Source organism: Sparus aurata, chromosome 15, assembly GCF_900880675.1.
Source record: "Sparus aurata chromosome 15, fSpaAur1.1, whole genome shotgun sequence".
Taxonomy (NCBI): Eukaryota; Metazoa; Chordata; class Actinopteri; order Spariformes; family Sparidae; genus Sparus; species Sparus aurata.
The window spans coordinates 3,175,141-3,196,911 of NC_044201.1; the positions used below are offsets into that span (position 1 = coordinate 3,175,141).

Below are 21,771 nucleotides of genomic sequence, written 5' to 3' on the forward strand. Positions count from 1 at the left end.
CAGGTCAGGGCTTTTTTGGTAGCAAAAGGGGACCAACACAGTATCAGGCAGGTGGTCAAAATGTTATGCCAGATCAGTGCACATATTGCAGTAAAAAAGCAATCCCAGAGTGGGTCAAGAGGTGACAGAGGCACATGTGGGTCCATACCAACTCACCTAGGTTCCCCCCTTGCAAAACCATATTGATGTACTTCTTTAGTTATTAATTTTTTAAAGCTCTGCCCTCCGAGCTAAATTTAAGCATTTTAGTGATTCTTTGTGTATCAAAAGCCTCACCAACGTGATTCAGTTGAAATATGTCTTGAACATCCAAGAGATCCTAAGGAAAAAATTTGCATGTACAAAAAAAGTATGAACACCCCTATTCTGGTGTTTCATTACCATTTAACTTTAGCCCACAAACATCCATTTGCTCATACCTGCATGGTGTTTAATTTAAGTGACTGTTCAAAGCAGTCAACGCACTGCTGGAACTCCTTGTTGTGGAGGTGAAGCAGGGCTTTGGAGCGCATGGCTCTGGCACTGCGTCGACCTGACAGCTCCCATGCCCGGTCGTAATACTGATGGTCCCTCAGGATATCTCCCAGGAGGCAGTACAGACTGGGCGTTTCTTTCTTCTCCAACTCGCGACGAACAATCTCCTCCGCCTTAGCAAATGGACAGGAAAAGAGAGGGATGTAAGGATGGAGGAGATGGACAAGAATGGAGAAGGAAAATGTTAAAGGGAACAGAAGAGAGAAGTTTTAAATAAAAAGGAAACATTTTGAAGGGCATGTGTTTTGTATGAAAAGACAATGATGTGTAAAAGCACAACAGTTGGATTTGGTAACAAAGTTTGACAGAAAACACTGAGAAAAATGTATGTATGAACACATTTTGATATGGCTTGTATGCACATTTCTTTGCTAGCAAGTGAAAGAAGATGCAGCTGGTTTTAACACTATTTTTATTTAAACATAGCTGTTTGCAGGTTGCATGGCGATGAGGTAATATTTCGACATGTGGCTATGTCAGATAAATAACTAATATGATAGCGTTGAAAAAAAGTACACTTTGTTCTGGTGGTGCACTGTATTGTACCACCACAAAGCAGACTACAAAACAGCTTCTTTACTCAGGCTGTGAGATCCCGCAATTCATCCTCTGTACTCAGGTCAGATGGAGAGATCAGTATTAAATTGACCATAACCATTTCAAAGTTCTTGTAGTACTTTAATATCAGGTTGCAACAATAAAGAAGTCTCATACAATGTCATCTTTGAGGATTCTGGGTGTGGTGACTTGCTACTATACTACAGGATTTTAGTCCTGGTCTTCCACTCGCCACTTTCTGGACATCAAGGACAAAAACCCAGAGATAATAGTCAGGTCAGCACACACTGCCATGAATGACCATCTGTATGTGCAAACTGCTCAAAGACGTGATCAATGACCTTGCCGACGCCCGCTAGATATAGCAGACTTGTTATCTGGTTGAGTCACCAATACAACAGTGACACCAGAAACTCCTCTCCTTTCTCCCTTTCTATTCTGTCATCTGCAGTAGCTCACTGAAACAGGTGTCTTCATGCATCTGTTTGTATGGAGCGGGCACAATTATTGCTTATACATTCTATCAGAAGACATACACACAAGTTTTTCCAATATATGTAACCATATCGCCTTGCTGAACAAAAATATGAGCAGGCAGTTGTATATTTTGATTGCAAAAATAATCCTTGCTGCTCGGCATCTCAGTCCATCCTCCCACATACATTGTTTTTTTTCTTCCTTGTTTGCAAATCAGCATACAACTTGGACTGCTTGGATAGTTGATCCCGTAACACGTCTTAGGTGAGTGATCTTGTAATGTGACCCTCCACTCTGATCAGTCATGTAGTGAGCAAACATCAATGACTGCAAGCCTCTTGCCTCCAAGGCAGAAAACTGTGTAGTGTGATCAGAAAGTTGTGTAGTGTAGTAAAGGCATTAACTCATGTTTGGTCCCATGTTTTTAGAACAAAATCTTGTGTTTGGTTCCTGTTAAGACATTGTCAGCTGGACATGAAGCAACATAATCTTTGAAACTGAGCTCAAACATTAAAATATGAATGGTAAAATGATAATGTTCTGACAGATGATGTGTGTTTCAGTATGTGGAACCCTCCTGCTGTATGGGTTTGTTTTTTTGTGTGTGTTTGTTTGTGTACCTTGCCGTGTTGACCCAGCCTCTCATAGCAGATAACAGCATCCTCCCAGAGCTCCAGCATTTCATAAATGAGCAGTGCTGAACTGATGCAGCCGAGGTCTGTCAGCAGGCTGGCCAGCTGTTTCTGTAGAAGACGAAACAGCGAGAATAAACACTTGAAGTCATTCTCTGGGGACCATGAACGTTTATACAAGCTTTCATGGCAATCCATCCATTATTTTTTAAAGATATTTCAGTCTGGAACAAATGACCAACGAAGGCCAATCATGGACGTGTCTTAAAATAATCTTTTTAAAGTATGTATGTAATCAGGTAGTGGATGTTGGAATGTTGACTTTTGTAACACTGTGAAAAAATCTAAACCAAGCCTAAAAGCTAGGACATCAAGTGTAAAATATATAGTATTATATAGTTATTTAGAGAAAATGGTCAGCAGAAATGTAAAATATACTTTTACATAGTTTCAGATCTGAAATGTACAAAACCAACAGTATGTAGTGTGCAAATATGCCCTCACTCCCAAGGTGTACTAATGAATTAGTTTCTCATGGAAAACTACAGAAGAGGATCAGGGCCACTGTCAAAAAAAACTTAATTACTTTTTTTGATGCCAGAATTCTCAGAAAAAGTCAGAATTAGGGCGATCTTACCCTCTTCTGTGGAAAGCAGTACAGCATGCGTGTGCCATGTGCTATCTGCTTGCAATTAATTGTATCATTAAAAATAGCGGCTACACCAACACCCTTTCTGTCAACTCTAGAAACATGTAAATGTATTATGGGGTTGCCATTTCAATGACAAATGGTGCATTGCAAAGATTTCAGAAGCTAAAAGTTTCATTCAGTATTCTCTGGAGAGTTCCATCTGTCGTGTCACATTCATCACTAAAGCTTTTACTTTCGCTGCTTAAATGTGCCCCAGTATTTGATACAGTGAAATTGCTGTGTGTATGGAAACGTTTAAAATAACAGTGTTTTTGAAAATAAAGAATTTGTTACCTGAACAGCCCATCTGGGAGGCGCTTGGCAGCAGTAGAAAACTTTGAGTCGTTCGGTCACAGGGCAGTTTTTGTCTTCAAAGTGGTCAACTATCACCTGGAAAAAGAAAAATAGGAGATGCAGCTGTTCGTTCCTGAGGAGTGCATGAAATGAACTACAGCTGCAGAACAATCTTGTATTTCACCATACTGTGATTTTGGTTCCCTGAAGATTCAATCACATCATGACTGCTGCAGTATTTCAGCCACTACCACCAGCGAAGTTAGTGCCAGAGCTACACTATAGCAATGTTACCTTATGTGTCTTGTGGAGAATCACTCCCCTTACACAGACAGTTATGTGTGTTGTCAATCTGGATTGGTCAATAATGCTGCTGTTTGGGAGGTGAAGGACAAGAAATCCTCACTATCGGGGCACTGTTTAGCTCAGTTGGTAGAGCGGGCGTCCCATGTGCTGAGGCACTATCAATAAAGCCATAAAAGGCCAAAAAATACTTTAAAAAAAAGAAGAAATTCCTCATTATCAAAGCAAAAATGGATGCTTATGAGGTAACTAGCTAGTTAACGTTAATTCATGTGCTGGGTCACAGTGGTCAGCATTGTAGGGCAATGACAGGGCAGTCTTTTTTATCGTAGATCCCTGCAGAGTTAAGGAGAAGGACGGGGGGATGCAAGGCTGGAGGAGAGGAAAAGACAGTACAAACCATTCGGTTTGTCATTATAGGATCTCTCCCTAATAATCAGGTGGCAGAGATAATGGCGCTGACCAGGCAGCACAGAGAGTATCCAGAGTATAGTCATGGCTGAATTCATTCACTTTGGACTTGCTAGGAACAATGGACGTGTTTCAACAGGACAGCAACGGAGTGGTAAGGGGAAGGGTGGGGGAGTGGTGATGTTGGTGAAGAACAGTTGGGCACATTACTGTTCAGAACAATGCTTTCTGTGGGACACTGTGCTGCTGGCAGATTGGACATATTACCTGCTGAGGGAGTTATCACATGTCATCATGAGAACAGTGTACATCTCCACCATGCCAGCGAGATTCTGAGGGACTGCTTTAAGACAACTGACTGACATGTGCTTTGTAGTTCGTAGTACAATGTTCCAACCGAGTGTTTCTCTAACAATAAACCCTGGGACACATTAAGTAGCTTAATAGTTAGCAAAACTATACAAAATAACACCTTTTGGTATTTTTGAATGAATAATTATTTTGGATAATTTGGAATACTATGAATTTGATACAATACTGTGATTGTTTTCTCTGGAGAGAATCCTCTTTACATTCCTGTTTATAACCACAATTTTAGTTTTGTTGCTTAAAAGAGCCAAGATGTTTGCTACAGTGGCATTACTACATGCATGGAAATTAAACCTTTCAATGACTGAAAGCGGCCTCTAATCATTTAAGCGCAATGTACATGCGTCACAAACCTGCCTATGAAGGTGCACTGTACTATATGAATACTGAGCCCTCTATGTAGCAGGTAAAACACTGCAACATTGACTTTAGATCAAGGGTCTAACTACTGCAAATGCTTTCTGCAGCTCAGAGATGCACCTGCAAAGCACCTGATCACGCCTCTTTTTTTTAATTTTTAATTTTTTTGGCTTTTACATTTTATTAGACAAAAACAGCATACAAGTATAGGGCAACAGACTGGAAAGACATGAATGGAAGCATATGCCATATGTGACAGATATAAAAAAGTTTCTGCTCCTTCACGTACACAACGTAACGTAACGTAAGACAAACAGTGCTGTCTTAGACAAAAACAACCATAACAACAAGAACATCAGGGGGTGGGGCCATATCATTCATAAACAGAAGAATCATATATGATATACCAAAATAAGAATGGGGGGAATCCCCCCCAGAGACAGCATCCAGTTTTAACATTTCACCACAGCAGCATCAATAACATCGAGTGCAAAGTAATTCAGGTAGCCCACTATATGTTGATCCATGCTGTGTTTTCTCACTTATGGTCTACCATGCCCTTCAACACAATGGTAGCTAGTCTTGAACCAATATAAGTCAGGAATGGGGACCAGATTCGATAGAATACCTCAGTCATACATCTGGACCTGTATGTTAAGTATTCCATGGGCAACATTTCGAAAATAACCTTATGCCATCCAGCTATTGTGGGGGGTTTAGAGTCTATCCATTTCAGTAATATGTTCTTCCTTGCACAAAAAGTGAGAATAGAGAAGAGTCTTTTGGCATGTGCACTTTTAAGTTGTGTGTCCGCCAGTCCAAACAGTAGACACATCGGATTTTTTTTAGGTTTAATGTCAAAAATTAACTGTAGTCGATTTTCTACATCTTGCCAGTATTTGTCCAGACACAATGAATAAAACTCCCTACCTCAACATTACACTTAGTGCACAATTCTGATTTACTGTTATCTAGTTTGTGTCTAAACTGGGGAGTGATCTGTAAACGATGGAGGAGTCTAAACTGGGTTTCTCTTGTCCCATTACAGACCAAGATGTTGTTTGCTGATTCCCATATCCGTCCCCATACCGCCTCGTCAACATCGATATTTAGATCATTAGTCCAATCTCTGCTCATGAAAGCAGGTTTACCCTTATCATATTTAAGAAGTGCCTGATATCCAAGGCCGAGAATACCTTTCTTCTTGCCTGCAGTGATTATCTTTTCTAACGGGGAGAGTTGGTAAGAGATCCCTGATTCTTTTTGACTGTTTAAAAAACTCCGTATCTGAAGAAACCTAAAAAATTCATTTTGTGGAAGATACTTTTTACACAATTGACTGAATGATAGCATTGCATTTTTTTCATATAGGTGCCCAATAGTAAAAATGCCTTTACTTCGCCATAACTCAAAGCCCCTGTCCTTAGAGCCAGGATAGAAATCTATGTTACCCCACACCGGTGAAAGGGAGGACAACTGTCCCTCAAGGCCCTCCAATTTCTTTATATCCTTCCAAGCTGTTGTATTTATAATCATGTTGTCACCGACAGAATTTTTAACCTTTTTTTGATCAGAAGCAAACAGGAGACCACGCAGGGGGCAGTCAACCAGTGAGGACTCCAGGTCCAGCCATGTAGAATCATTATCATTTTGGATCCAGTCAGCAATGTAACGCAGCTGCGAGGCCAGCTGGTACAGCCTGATGTCAGGAACTGACAGGCCACCTTTCTCTTTAGGTTTCATAAGTCTAGCTAAGCTCATATGGGGTCTTTTTCTGTTCCATATAAATGCACTGAGTCGATCATTCAGTTCTTTGATCACTTTTTTAGGGAGCAAAATTGGAAGCATCTGAAATACATATAGAAGTTTAGGTATAATATTCATTTCAAATAATGAAGACCTACCTAACATTGATAGTGGCAAGGAAGTCCATCTTTCAAGGTCCTCATATATACGTTTGAGTAAAGGTGTGAAATTGGCCGCATATAATTGGTGAAGGGATCGAGTTATTGCAATACCTAAATATGTAAAACCCTGTGGTGTCCATCTGAATGGGCAATATAGAGGGGGTGATATATTTGTGTGGCGGAGACCACCCAGAGGAAGTGCTTCTGATTTCGAAAAATAAATTTTGTAACCTGAAAAATGACTGAAGCAGCCAATCAGGTCTAGCACTGCTGGTACTGAAACTTCTGGCTTGGTGAGAAACAGGAGAACATCGTCAGCATACAGAGATATTTTGTGAATTTTTTCACCAACTGAGATACCAGAGATAGAGGGGGCTCGCCTGATATCCTCTGCCAAAGGCTCAATAGCAATTGCGAATAATAATGGGGACAGAGGGCACCCCTGTCTAGTACCCGGGTGCAGCTGGAAATAATGCGATATCTTGCCATTGGTTAGTACAGCTGACAGAGGATTGTCATAGAATAGTTTCACCCAGCTAAGAAATGTTTCACCTAGGCCTAGTGTCTCCAAAGTAGAGAAGAGATATGGCCATTCGACCCGATCAAAGGCCTTCTCTGCGTCCAGACTAACAACTTTACAGTCAAGTTTCATAGATTGGGACAGCTGGATAACATTAAGAAGCCTCCTCATATTACTACATGAATTTCTGCCAATAATAAATCCTGTTTGGTCATTGTTAATAATACAAGGCAAGACTGTTTCCAGACGCAGAGCGAGGGTCTTGGACAACAACCTAAGATCTGTGTTTAGCAAGCTTATAGGCCTATAAGACGCACATTCGTTGTCAGCCTTTCCTTTTTTCAAAATAAGGCTAATATTGGCCTCCGTTAGTGACCTTGGAAGAGATCTATTTTTCAACGAGTCATGAAACATATTGAGCAAGGGTTGTATAAATAATGAATTAAATTCTTTAAAAAATTCACAACCAAATCTGTCCGGGCCTGGTGCTTTACCTGCTTGAAGAGAGTGTAAAGCGGCCTTAACCTCCTGCTCTGTTATCAGTCCATTAAGTGTTTCTTTCTGTAGATCTGTAAACTCAGGTTGGGCTAAATTAGACAAGAATAAATCAGAGAACTTCTGATCTGGCACAGGCTGGTTGCTCTCATATAATTGATTATAATATGCCTCAAATACTATGTTAATATTATCCAAATCGATTCTTCTTTTACCTCCACCATCTTTAATAGCTGAGATACAATGCGAGTCCGATTTCTTATTAACCAACCTAGCCAGATATTTATTAGGCTTATTTCCAAATTCATATAGCCTCTGTCTTGCCAGTCTGATACTCTGTTCAGCTTTATGTGTGAGTAAGTAATTTAAAGAAGCTTTGACAGCCAACATTGCTTCAAGATTGATGTCTGAGGGATTTTTAGCATGTGTTCCTTTAGCCTCTGACAACTTAGTTTCCAACTCCCTCTGACGCTGAAGCGCTTTACGTCTTTTAGTTTTCACATAGGATATTATTAAGCCCCTAGAGTACGCTTTGCTGGTCTCCCAAAGGGTAGAGGGAGAGACATCAGGTGTGTTGTTAATTTCATAAAATATTTTCAGTTCAGAGGAAAAATAAGAGATAAAGTTTTGGTCGCCAAGTAACATTGAGTCAAATTTCCACGTCTTAGTGGAAGGAATACTTCCTTCGAGGAGAAGCTGAAGGAATATAGGACTATGATCTGAAATTATAATATTTCCAATAGAGCAAGAGGTTTTCCAGACTCAGATTTGATTTAGGAATTAAGAAATAATCTATTCTTGAGCTACTTTTATGAACACATAAAATCCTTCTCTCCTGGGTGCGTGGTCCTCCAAACATCTAAGTATCCCATCTCCTTGCATCGTTCCAGCATTGCCCTGGCTCTTCTGGTGAGGGGCCGTGTCTCTGAAGACGATTTATCCATTTGAGGGTCCAAGAGGCAGTTAAAGTCCCCCCCTATTATTGCCACCTCTGCAAACTCTGTGACAGCCTTTGTTATTAGCTCTGTTGGGTGGTTAGGAGGATAGTATATATTCATCAGAGTGGTGCTCTTGCCAAATAATACACCTTTAACAATAATGTAGCGTCCTCCAACATCCTGAATACACGTTTCAGCCTTAAATGGTAATGACTTATGAATTAGAATACATACCCCTCGACTATTGGAGGCAAAGGATGAAAAGAAAACCTGACCCACCCACTCACGTTTCAGTTTGACATGCTCTGCGTCTTTGAGGTGAGTTTCCTGTAAAAAAGCTATCTTAACTCAGAGATGTTAGAATTTTCTTCCTTTTAACTGGGTGGTGAACTCCTCGCACATTCCAAGAACAAAATTTCATATCAGCCCCCATATAATGTAGCTATTAACATGTCTATTACCGTGGATTATATGGATACTGTCTCTCTTGTTCATCACTTTAGCCACTATCCCAAATGGGGTAAAGGCTGTTCTGTAGGTAATGCTCTTTAACATTCAATACAGATTCAAAACAATATGAAACCATGACTACACCCCTGTAGCAACTATATACAACTACCTTTACTGGGTCCTGGGAGAGAAAAAAGGAAAAAAAAACAAAAAAAACAAAAACCCACAGAGAAACTCTGGGGTAGATGGACCCTAAGTCCTTCGAAAGATGCAAGCATATCCGCTCAGAGGCGGCACACCCTTAGACACGTAGAGATAAGAGCATGAATACAATTTTATCCATAATCACAACAGAAAGAGATCGCCTAGATGCGATTTTTTTGTTTTGTTTTGTTTTTAGAAAAAGAAAACAGTAATGACAAGAATGAGTAAGAGTTATCATAATAACATAACAACTTTAGATAATATTGCTTAGTGAGATAGGACATCAAGCTCCTTCCTGCACAAGTTAAGTGTACTAACATAAAGAAAATGTCCGTCTCTCCTAGCAAACTTAGGAGAATATTCACCTTATTAAAACAACAGGCAAACTGTCCCACTTAGAGGGGTTAAATCAGGCGATGATAGCACTCACCACGATAGACGCATCTATAACAGTTTTAGAGAGTCAATATATGCAGACACTTCACCCGTATGGCGGGTGGATAGTGCCAATGCAAGGATTACCAGGAGAAGGAGAAGGAGCAACCTCCCCTTCCGTCACCGCCTGACCGTGTGGATTTTTGAATGGGAGTGAATGGGACAGCAGATGAGACACCGGCGGCGACTTCGCGGCGAGTGCATTGAAAGAACGTGTATCGACGGCCACGTGACGACGGCGTATGTTAGATTTACTAACAAAATATACGCCTGAAACACACGTCGTCACCAAAGCACGTCGTCTACAAAGTACGTCGTCACACTCAGAATTTTTTAAGATGAAAGATGCAACATGTAAGAATTGGCAGACAATAAGTGCTCAAAACAAATAGAGGGCAGCACATCTCTAGTATAACTAATAACAGCTACTGTGGGACAGTGGCTTAAAAGGACACCCCCCCTACATATTTGTTTATTTGTTACCTCAATAGCTTACCTGGCAGGAGTTCTTCAACAAATACCTGTTGTAATTTTTACTGGAGCGGCACGAGTTCGAGTCCTGCTGTGTTTCCTTTTTTTTTTTTTTCCAGTCCGGTATATTTTATTATATTTTATTTGTGTACCATTAATAAGTATATAATATAAAAGAATCAGGTGGAAACATGCAATAGACAAAATAAAGTAGACCTATGACGGCGTAGGTGAGGTGACGTACTTATCAACGACGACTTGCACTGGAGACGTCAGCCAGTTCAGACGTTGATGTCACACGAGAGTCTCCTGCGGCATGGCGTAGCGAGCCCCGGGGATGTTCTGCAGCTCCCTTTTAACAGCCAAGAGTTCCCGTCTCCGTTTCAGAGTCTCTGCTGCAAAGTCTTGAAAAAAATATATTTTGACTCCCTCGAAGAGAACCTCTTTTTTACGTCGTGCAGCCTTCATAACTCTCTGGCGGTCGGAAAAGTTGTGGAACCTGACGATCATGCACGGGGCAGCTTCGATGCGGTGGGCCCTGGTATGCGGTGGGCCTGGGTATATGGTGAGCCCGCTCCAGTTTTATCCAACCTGCTTTGGCCTCGATGTCCAGGATACGGGGGATCCACTGCTCCATAAACTTCACCGCGTCGCTCCCCTCCACTCCAAGTCCCAGGATCCTCAGATTCTTTCGGCGGCCACGATTTTCCTGGTCCTGAAGACGCTCTGCTAGCTCCGTAACTGACTTCGTTAAGCTAGCAACCTTCTTCTCTGTTTTGACCGCAGTATCTTCCACCGCTGATATCCTCCTCTCAGCTTCGTCGAACCGGACACCAATCTCGTTAAGATGCTGCGATATGTTATTATTGATACTGTGCAGCATACGGTCCAGCTTGTCATCAATCAGACTGGTGATGTTAGCCGTCATTACCTCCATAACCTTTGCAATCACCGGGTCCATTTCAGGTGCATCGCCTGCGTTGTCGCCATCTTGGCAAGGCAGCGACTTCTCCGCGGCGGACTTCTTAGCCTGTTTCGGGGGCATTTTGCCGGTCGAGTTGCCCCAAAAGTGCTCCAGAGACATTACACGGAGTCAATACTCCGTATGGACTTAGTGAGGTTGTGAAAAATGAGTGGCAATATTGAGAAATAAACGGGTGTGCCGGAGCTCCAGCAAAACGTGACTACCCACCTGCTTGCATCACCGGAAGTCTCACGCCTCATTTTGAGACTGTATGTCTAAAACTAGCAAAAACACTTGCGCTGATAGTTACTCATTCAAGTTACTATATGAATGTAAACTTCTGACTATGTTTGCATCTTTTTTAAATAACACATACTTACATACATACATATACATACAGTTTACCCACCATAACTCCTTACCTGAGTTTGCATCATGGCTCTCTCAATACATCGTGAGCTGCCTTTTTCCAGTTTGGTCCTGAGGCAAAGTGCTGTGACGTGTACACCCCAGAACTTAGGCTGAGACAGAATACACTGCAGAAAGACACGGGAGAGAAAAACGAGATGATAATCTTTTTGACCCGTGTCTGTTTGTTGGTTGGTTGATTGGTTGGTTGGTTTGTCAAAATGGTTTGAAACTTGGATGGAGGATGGCTCTCAGCCCAGAAAAGACTCCATTAACTTTTGGTCTGGATCCAAACAAAGGAACAGATCCAGAAATGTATTCTCACTTTCTTTATCATTGACAAATAGGGCATTAGACATTTTCTCTGGATATCTAGGTGGATGCTCTCTATTAGTAAGTAAGATCTATTATTCTTTAACAACACAAAGGATCATATTATTGCATGTGCGTTGTTTTGTTGACCTAATAGCTGGCTGACAGATCTGGTGAAATTCAAGAGTTAGGGTTATAACCCTCATGTTATAGGTTGTTTAAAATCTAGAGTAATACAGGGCTATTGACTTTTTAAATTAAATTAAAACAGAGCTGTGTCACAAAATTAAAAATGAATCTCTAAATCTTGCCTGAACCCAGGGCCCCCCGACTCTTTCCCCCAAACCCTTCAGATGACAAAAAACACATTGTCTGGTGGATTTTAGGGCTGTTGTATTAACTACAGATTCTTCTTCTACATTTTTGCCTGGCCAAATCCACAGAAACAAAGGCTCAATCCCATTACACCCTTTGCCCCGACCACTTTGCCTTAGCCGTGAATTCAGGAATGTCCACTAAAGCTGTTGCCCCTGAAGGGATTGTTCATTTTGCTACCATATCCTTTCTGAGAATATTGATGTGCATCTAATTGCAGACCACGTGTAGCCTCGCAAGACCAGGGCCTCCACACCTGACCTGCTTACCTGCATGACAATCTGAGACCAGCCACTTGGACAGCTGATGCAGCAGTTGCTCTTCAAAACCAGGGAATTTCTGTACAGAACTGTCAGAAAGAGTCTCAGGGAAGCTCATCTGTGTGCTCGATGTCCTCAGCAGGGTCTGGACCTGACTGCAGTTGGCCAAATGCTGTGGGCAGGGTGCCCCATGGTGGAGGTCGGGTTACGGTATGGACTGGCATAAGCTATGTCATAGCTAGCTACGACGATGACATTGACATAGCTAGCTAAATATTTTGGTGAAACCTCTGTTGTAATAGGACGATCTACAGCGTTATTAGGTGTAAATTAATTAGTCCATTTCTTTTGTGTATGTGTGAGTGTTTTATGAGCAGTGTACGTGGTTTGGTGGTTGCACTAAGAGGATTTTGAGGCCAAAAACAAAATCTTATTTAGGAAAACCAAATGCTTCGGGCTGGACACATTGAATATGATCACATCCTCTCGTATGCACATTTTCTCAATGACAGAAAACATCTGAGTCAACACAGTACACATATGAAATAAAACTACTGAACATAATACAGCCAGTAAAAAAACACATCTTTTTAAAATATCTTTTACACAGAAAAGTTTGTGGGTACAGCTGGTTGATAAAACAAAGATAATTACCACAAAATAACCTTTCCTCAATAGAAATGTAAGACATGGTCGATAACGTTGACAGATCTCATGACAGCCATTTTTCCATGCACGTACTAATGCCACTGTAGCAAACTTCATGGCTCTTTTAAGCAACAAAACTAAATCTGTGGTTATAAAATTCTGAAGATAAGCCAGTCAGTAACCAGTGTTGGGTATAGTTACTTTGGAAAGTAGTTAATTAGGTTACAACGTTACCATCAATTAAAAGTAATCAGTTACGTTACAGCGTTAGAGTACTCATGCGTGAGAGTACTCATGCGTTACCAAAAATTAAAAGCCGTTTGCAGCGCCTCGCACATGCTGCAACTTAACTGACACACACACAGCCTCCTTTAAATGCACCGAGAAGACGTGACAATGATGAATAACGTCAGTCATCTAGCCTTTTTTGTTGTTTTTTTCAATTTGAAGTGGAATTTTTTGCGGTCGACAGAAGCTTTGCACCAACGCAGAGTGTGCATTTTACCGTTATGTTGTTCTTGTCCTTTTTGCTGGCGAATTGAAATTGATAATGTGCGTACTTCCACGATGCAAAAGCTGTCCTCTCTGCCATCTTGCCGGGGGTTCGAAAACACACACACACACACACACACACACACACAGGTAACGTAGGTCAGCAGCAGGGCACAGACGCATCACAGCGCTGCGCCTCCGCTGACACATCCGCAGGTGGCACAGTACTGTCTGACAAAAAGCAGGCTGCAGTCGGGATTTTCCTTTCCTTATCCGGAGAAATTCTTAAAATAACGGATTACTTTTTTAAAAAAATAACAAAGTTACTGATTGCTTGACGCACGAAACTAACGCGTTATGTTACACGTTACACGAAAAAAGTAAATAGAGTACTGTAACGCGTTACTTTGTTACAAAGTAACGCGTTACCCACAACACTGTCAGTAACTCTATATCGGGAAAAATGGCTGTGTCAACTCTATCTACACGTAAGACAACTCTTATTCATTTGGATCAATTTTATCCCTAGACTGCAGTTATTAAGCCTCTTTTATTCTGCATGCCTCAGTAATTACCTACAGGCAGTGATGTGCACAAGGGGGGGGGGGGCAGTGGCCCAATTGTTGAAAAACGTGTGCTAAAGTGCCCTCCTGAGAGCCAAAAAAGCGTGCCAAGGTGCCCTCTTGGTTGGCAAAACACACTAAACTGCCCCCTTGGCTGGTTAAAACATGATTAACTGCCCTCTTGGGCACCAAAACATGCGCTAAAGTGCCCTCTTGGGAGCCAAAACACACGCCTAAGCACCCTCTTGGGAGCCAAAACGCATGCTAAATTGTCCTCTTGGGAGCCAAAACGCGTGCTCAAGTGCCCTTTTTTTCGCCCCTGCCCTTCAAAAAGTCTGCGCACGCCACTGCTTACAGGCACATATCAGACATACCTTTTCTAATAAAGATTATGTTTTTCAGCAACTCAATGCTTTTTTGGCAAAAAAATATTTTATATAATCCTTTTAAGTCTGGATTTCGATGCAACTTCAACGTTGAGGCTGCACAAATAAAAGTTTTAAATAATATTCATCTGAGCAGTGATTCATCAAAAATGTCACTGTTTGGTATTACAGGATCTCCATCCTGCGTTCAACAAAGTTGACTGCAACATACTCATTGACAGACTAGAAATGTGGGTGGGACTTTCTGGCACAATACTGAATTGGTTCAAATCAAAGTTTAGATGAGGACTTCATTGTCTCATTTGGTAATCATGAATGAATTTAGACGAACAAAAATCACACCTGAGTTCCTCAAGGGTCTATTCTCTGGCCTCTCCTTCATTCTGATTATGGGATGTTATAACATCTCCTACCACACGGACGATATAACTCTACATAACAGTGAGTGGATGAGCCAGAATTTTCAACAACCACAAACTAGAAAGATTCAAAGTCAGTTCTGCCGTTGAATCCATGGAATTACAATCTACAAATCAAAGCAGAACCCTTGTGTGGTTATGGATCGTGACAAAGGTCACCAATATGCACATCAACCGGAAATTTGTTTTATTTTGAAAAAACTGATTCTCTTTTAACAACATCCATCTGTTCTTCTTGGCGCGCTTGACATGTACCTGTTTCAGTCATGGTATACCCTAAAAAATAAGCCCTGAAGCTAGCTGAGATTAGTGGAAAACAAACGTCTTCAGAGAGCTACTTTGTAAAGAAAAAAGGAATTATGATAAGACGGAAGAAGAGGGAGATGGACAGCTGTATTCAAGTTGGCTGGTAAAGTGGCTGAACTGCAGCTGCGTGGACGGTGAGTGGACAACTGCTGGAGACTGCATGTTACCTTAGTAAGTTACAGAGCAGAAAGGAACACACTTTGGGTGTTTATGCACTTTGTTGTGTAATTTTATTTACGCGTAATCACACGCACACATGCTGTTGCTCCCAGCCCATAGCTGACCATGACTTTAAATTGTAACTAGGCTTTACAATACAATACAAGCTTTATCTCTATCTATGTGCTGCCGCTATATGTGGGCACAGCATTAGCACTACCTCCAGATGATCCTCCGGGAAGGCAACAGAAGTCACAGATCGATGAAGACAACCAGACATGTGACAACCATCTAACCAGCCTGCAGATTCCTGGATCTACATGTAGGCTGGGAAGATGCCTGCTCACAAAGCCAGCAGCTGCATGCAGCCTCATGCAGTAAAAAAAGTAATGGAATACATTTCCAGCTCATTGTTCAAAACTCATCTCACTGCTGAATAGATGGATGATGGCTACAATCAAACTTTTTGCGAAAAATGTCTTAAACTCCATTATGAGCCACCTGGAGAGTTTTAAGAATGGCCCTGTGCAGCCGGAGCAGACCACTCCACCAGGACAATTTCGAGAAGCAAGTTAAGTTGACTCACTGTTGCCAAGTTAAGGAATGTATAGTTTGCCACCGTAAACGTATAATATGTCATTTCCGCTGTTACAGATCTCCCTATCAAAAGAAGACATTTGCTGGCATTTGTTTTGTTGAAGGAGCTGCTCAGTTGTTCAGAGGTGGTGAGAGGAATAATCAGTCACATCAGATTCTGCTCTGATCTTTTTGAAATTTTGATTTATGAAAACAAACAAACCAACCCCAACCCAAAAACATGACCAAATGTGTTGATTCTCCAGCCAGTGCCCCTGACCAGAGGCACTGGCTAAGATCTAGTGTTGATCCCCCAGTGTATGGGCTAACCCACGACCACTGTCTCCTCGAGACATTATATTGCACATGATATGATATGTTATCAAATAAAGATTCTTATTCTTCTGTTTGTGAGTGAGGCGAATAAACACAAATCATCCTGCAGTCAAACTTGCTTTGCTAGTGGTTAATCGATGATTAAATCCCTCCTTTACCTTATCTCCTCTCTGTACATTCATAAAGTAAAGTACATTTCCCTCCATTCAGCAGTCAAATACAGAATTACAGTGCAGTACAGAGGCAGCTCCACACTCACTGCTGCAGTGGTGAAGAGGATATATCCACTTTTTGATCACAAAAGTTTCAAACAAACTCTGTGCTCTCCTCGACTGTGAGTGTTTATTCCTCCAGAACTCAGGGTTCTGCCCACGACGGTCATCTCCAGAGCTCACCAGCTCCAGCAGCTGTCTGCCGGTTAACACCAACAATGTCGTGTTAATACAAACACCAGTGTCCGTCTATCAGTTCTCATCTTTTAGCACAACTAACTGTACAACCATATTATTTGTCCAATAATTGCATTACACTTATCCAAAAGGCACCAACACCACAAACACTGCCGAAAAACAAGAAGAGTAACCTTAAATAGCGGAGATGAAGCCAAGCAGACAGCTCAAGGGCTTTGTTCATGGCTAGCTGTCACTCACTGCGGCCGCACCCTAAATTACCCAATTATGACCATGATTCTGAGGCAAATCCCATATGACTGTATCAGTAATTGTAGTGAAATATGACACAAAGGTCACCAACATACACATCAACAGACAAAACAATAGACATATAACCAGACAACTAAATATATGAACGCTGGGTATAATATAGAAAACAACCTGAGCATTTGTAACTGCAATATTAATGAATCACAGAAACTATAAACATTGACTTACGGAGGTGAATGCCAGGAGTTCCTCTTCCGTCAGTTTGTGGACAGGGTTATTCTTCTGGAAGTCAACACTGCAAGACAACGGTTTGTGGTAAACAATATATAAAGTATGAAACAGTCTGAAGCTAAACTAGCAGCTCTGTAAGGCTGTACTTAGGCATAGTTGTGTTTTAAGGTAAATGCTAACATGCTCAGAATGCTAATACTAACATGTTAGCAGGCATAGTTTTTTGCATGTTCAGCATTGGTTTATTGTATTGCTAATATTTACTAGTTGCCACTTAACACAAACTACAGTTCTGCTGCTGTAGTTGGGAATGTTGTTTTGCAGGTATTTAAATAATAAAAATTGGTGGTGTTAGATCAGAAATCAGAAAGCTGCTTAAAGTATTCCATTTCCCAACACACAGAGTTATCTTGCAAGTGGGTAGGCGTTAATGTCCAGCCTGTGGGTGGAAATACCAAAGCAACTGGGATTTTTCCTCTTGTCCACAACATGTATTGCATTGTAAGCACTTTTCACACAGATATGCAGTGAAGGATCGCCATTTTTCCACGTTCACATGCAACCAAGCAGCTTCAGCGTAAAGCCGCTCCAGTGTGTTAGTTCACACAGCACGCCAGCGCTGGGGAACCAAAACAGGACATTGAGATCTGTGTAGTTTTTTTTTTTTTAGAAGTGCGGGAAAGTTCACTGAAGTCTCGGTTGGGAGGGCTGACAGTCGCTGTGATTTTTTCAATATAAGTTGTCAGAGACAGTAAATTACAACAACACAATAATGGAAGGATACAAAGAAATGATGAGATACATTTTTTAGCTCTAAATTGCCTCACATAACCACCAGCATTCTACTGCAGGAGCCCTCTCGCTGTGCTGCTGGGGCAGAAATGTGACAGAGGCTTTTCCACGTATAGATGCAGTCATTTTTTCCTCTTATAAGTTGCCAAAAACACTACCAGTTAACACATTACATTACCACCTTACTGCTTTGTGGATTGAAGTGTGGGATATTTCTCTTTTATTTGATGAGTAAAGTATCTGTTTAGCTGACAGACTGTGAACACCATCAGTGTTTTTTTGGGGGGTGAAAACACCGGGAATAAATCCAGTACTATGATAGGTGCAACTCTTCCTCTTTTGGTTTTCAGTAGGCTACATGCTTACTACATACTTCAGATGTATACTGTCAAAATGTACTAGAGTACTTTGATGTCCCTTTGCTGCGTGTCACTCCCCCTCTCTCTCCCTGTTTCCTGTCATATCTTCAGCTGACCTATCAATAAAGCCATAAAAGGCCAAAAAAAAAATATACAAAAAAAAAAATAATGACAATTTGTATTATTATATACCATTATTATATTGAGCTGCTCATGTGAAGAATGAACATGCAAGAGTCTGTCTATTCTTCTGCTGCTAAACCAGCGCTGTAGAAAAACAGCTCCAGTTTGCACAGAAATGCTTCGTCGAATCGAATAATTCCGTAAAGGACAGAGTGGGTCCAGACCCATGGTCCGCCTATTAGTGAACTTTGTGCTAGATTATTGATAGCAATAAAGAAGTGTTAGGCCACTATCAAACATACGATATTCCATCAACACTGTTATATCTAATTACTTCAAACATTTCTCTCTCTCATTTCACCTTTCCCAGTGGAAGTTTTCATTGTCGCTTCATTCACAAATTCATTAAACCATTCTTGGTTTTTTTATTGCATTTATTTGTATTCACCCATGGTTGTATTAACCTAGTTGATGACCACATGTATTCATTATTTATTTGTATCTGTAATTGTTGTGTGTGTAGGCCTATTCATTGCACAGTCATAATTATTCATACTGTATTTATTCCCTATTCGTTTGTTTAGAAGTAGTAGCTGCTCTAACATGCATAATGCTTGATGAAAAAAATAGAGCGCAATTAGATGGCTATATGGAAGACATGGTTTGGGGTTCCACTCTCCCACATAGACAAATAGGAGGGACATTCCATCTTGTTAAGCATTCTTTGATTTGTTGTTCATCTTACTACAATTTGATTTAAAAAGCTGTGTAGAGCTGGATGTAAATGTGATTCAAGATATCTAAAACCTTACCAAGAACACTGAAATATCCTTAAGTTGACCCAATCAGGTTGTAGATATCACCATTGCCTTGATCTACTTTTAATTAACATTGTTCCCATAGAATGGGCAATACAGTATATATGCAGACTACAAAAAAGTACAGGGAGTTGAATAGTATAAATAGTAATACATCATCTGCAAATAGGGCTTTATCCCTCCTTACCCAATTTGGCACGTATCTGTGAATTCTGACTTTGGACTAGGGGTCCCAGATCTTCCTGAATCAGAACTGAACGCTGACCTAGAAGACTCACCAGATGCCCAGGATGACGGCCTGCTCCTCGGCGCTGAGGTCAGGCAGCTCATGCTGATCTGGCTCCGCTAAATTGATCTTATCCAGCACAGTGTCATCACCCAAACTGCAGTCCTGCATGGAATTACACATGGCATATGAAACTTCTATGATCCGCAAAATAAGACTGCTTATTTTTTTGGATACAATATTAAACTTTTTTGAGAAGTTCCTTGCAGCCAAAACCTTTAAAAGGAAAACTCCAACTGTTAGATATACACTGTTGAAACCCTTATGCATGCTCCTCCTTAGTAAGTAATTTGTGAAAATGCTGTTAGTGGAAAGTTCACTTTAGTCAACCTTCAATGATAAGCTGGACAAAGTGAAGCCAACTGCAGGCAGCCACCAGGTCCTAAGTAAGTGAAGGTGAAGAAGCCACTTCTCTCCAGGAAAATTGTTCCTGCTTCAACCTTATCATCAGTACCATTATCATCGTTATTTTTATTTTATTTCATTTATTGTTTTTAGATTATGGTCGTTCCACAGCTACCCCCTTAACCTCTCCCCCTCTCTCTCCCTCTTGCTCCATCCCCCAGTCAGTTCAGTCAACTTAACTATAAAGTGATTTAAAAAAAACAAAAAAACAACAGAAGTTCATACCTTGGGCAGGCTGGCCAGAGGTGTGGGGGTGGGACTGGCCAGATCATCGGTCTGACCGGGCTGGTCCTGCCTTTTCTTGACCTCGAGAATGAGCTGAGCCAAATACTTGTGCTGGAAACGGGTCCGTTTGCCAAGAGCACCTTGATTGACAAAATACCATCAGTCATGTTAAATCAAGGTATCACCATGAATTGGTCAATATGGGCTTATGAAAAGCACTGTCAGATATGACAGCCTCATTTTATGTCTGTCTGCATTTTCAATTAGGCACTAAATTATATGCTACCCCTTGATTGGAAACGTGTGCATAAGACTCACGTGACACTGCCAAAACAATGGAATGACGCCTGACATGAACATGAAGGATTCTTTATCAATGTTTCTGACTGTTGCCATCAAGTGCCTTTGACAGTGTGACACTAACCAAGAAAAAAAATGTCTGTGCACTGTTTGACATAGAAAATAACTAATCCAGTCCTTTTTGTCAATGTAATCCTGAACACTCTTATTGGCCAGCACAATGAGGAATGATTAACAAGTCTAACTTAATTCAAACTCTCAAATTAATATCACTTCCCCACAGAATGCACAATTAAGAAGAGTAAAAATATTTTTGTGTCTTGCACTCTAACGATATTTACAGATGTGTAGTTCAAGCACACAACTGCCATTTGAATATCAGCATGGTCTTTTATGCAATGTTGATTCCACTTATCAACATGCTATATATAACTTCTGTGGTTGGGGGGCACTGACTCAAAAACAAAAGATGTTTGCCAAGTGTTGTTTTGGGAGGTCAAGGCAGAGCAGGGGAGCCAGAGCCACTACTCAGCGGCTCAGATCTAAATAGCAAGTTGGGGGCAGAGGTGACAAACACCCAGAGTCACATTGGATTCTGCTCTGATCAAGAGCAGTTTATCCATGGGAGGAGAGCTCAGAGATAACTTTTGGGATTGTAAATTGGATATGTCTTGACTGTCGTCAACCTGACTGCAGCAGTGACCCGTGGAGGTGACCTCCATCGTCGAGTGATTATGTTCTGTAATGCTGACCGCAGACTGGAGTTGGAAGGGATATGTGTTATATGAAAACGTCTCAGGTGAGTTCTAAATTCACTGAGAGTTAACCTGAATTTAAACACAGACATACACACCCTCTGTGTGCTGTTGCTAGCGAACATTAGCTTATGGCTAATGTACAGTACGGTTATCTTGCTGTTTGGGTTGGAAAAACACTACATGAGTGAGTAAAGGTGAATAAACACAAATGATGCAGTGACCAAACTTGCCTTGCTTGTGATAAATACACCATGAAAAATACACCAATTCTGATGAAAATCTATCTGACATGACTCAGGCACGTTTATATTTATCATGTTTAAGAAAAGGTAATGTTTTAGAGTTTTATTCACGTTAAGGTTAGTCACCTTGGCTGACTTCACCACCCCAGAAGTAGCAACAAGCAACCAAATGAAATGAATTGTTACCTTGAGTAGCAACAGATTAACCATTTTACCAACAAACTGTGGATTATAATTTGGACATTGGAGTTCTTTCGTTTGCTCTGCTGGCATGGAGTTTGGACTTCAAGGGGTTGCCAATTGCCTTAAGGACTTGG

At 41.0% G+C, this 21,771-nt stretch overlaps 1 protein-coding gene across 2 annotated transcripts in view; it reads right to left on the reverse strand.

The window, feature by feature from the left end:
* Positions 1–21,771, reverse strand: part of ttc27 (tetratricopeptide repeat domain 27) — a 71,624-nt gene that overhangs the window by 35,958 nt on the left and 13,895 nt on the right. For both annotated transcript variants that reach the window (XM_030442148.1, XM_030442147.1), the window contains 7 exons: positions 20,155–20,294; positions 19,517–19,629; positions 17,144–17,210; positions 11,436–11,549; positions 3,187–3,282; positions 2,190–2,312; positions 420–647 (listed from right to left, as the gene is read on the reverse strand). In XM_030442148.1, coding sequence (XP_030298008.1) covers positions 420–647; positions 2,190–2,312; positions 3,187–3,282; positions 11,436–11,549; positions 17,144–17,210; positions 19,517–19,629; positions 20,155–20,294 — 881 coding nt within the window. The remainder of the gene's footprint in view (positions 1–419; positions 648–2,189; positions 2,313–3,186; positions 3,283–11,435; positions 11,550–17,143; positions 17,211–19,516; positions 19,630–20,154; positions 20,295–21,771) is intronic.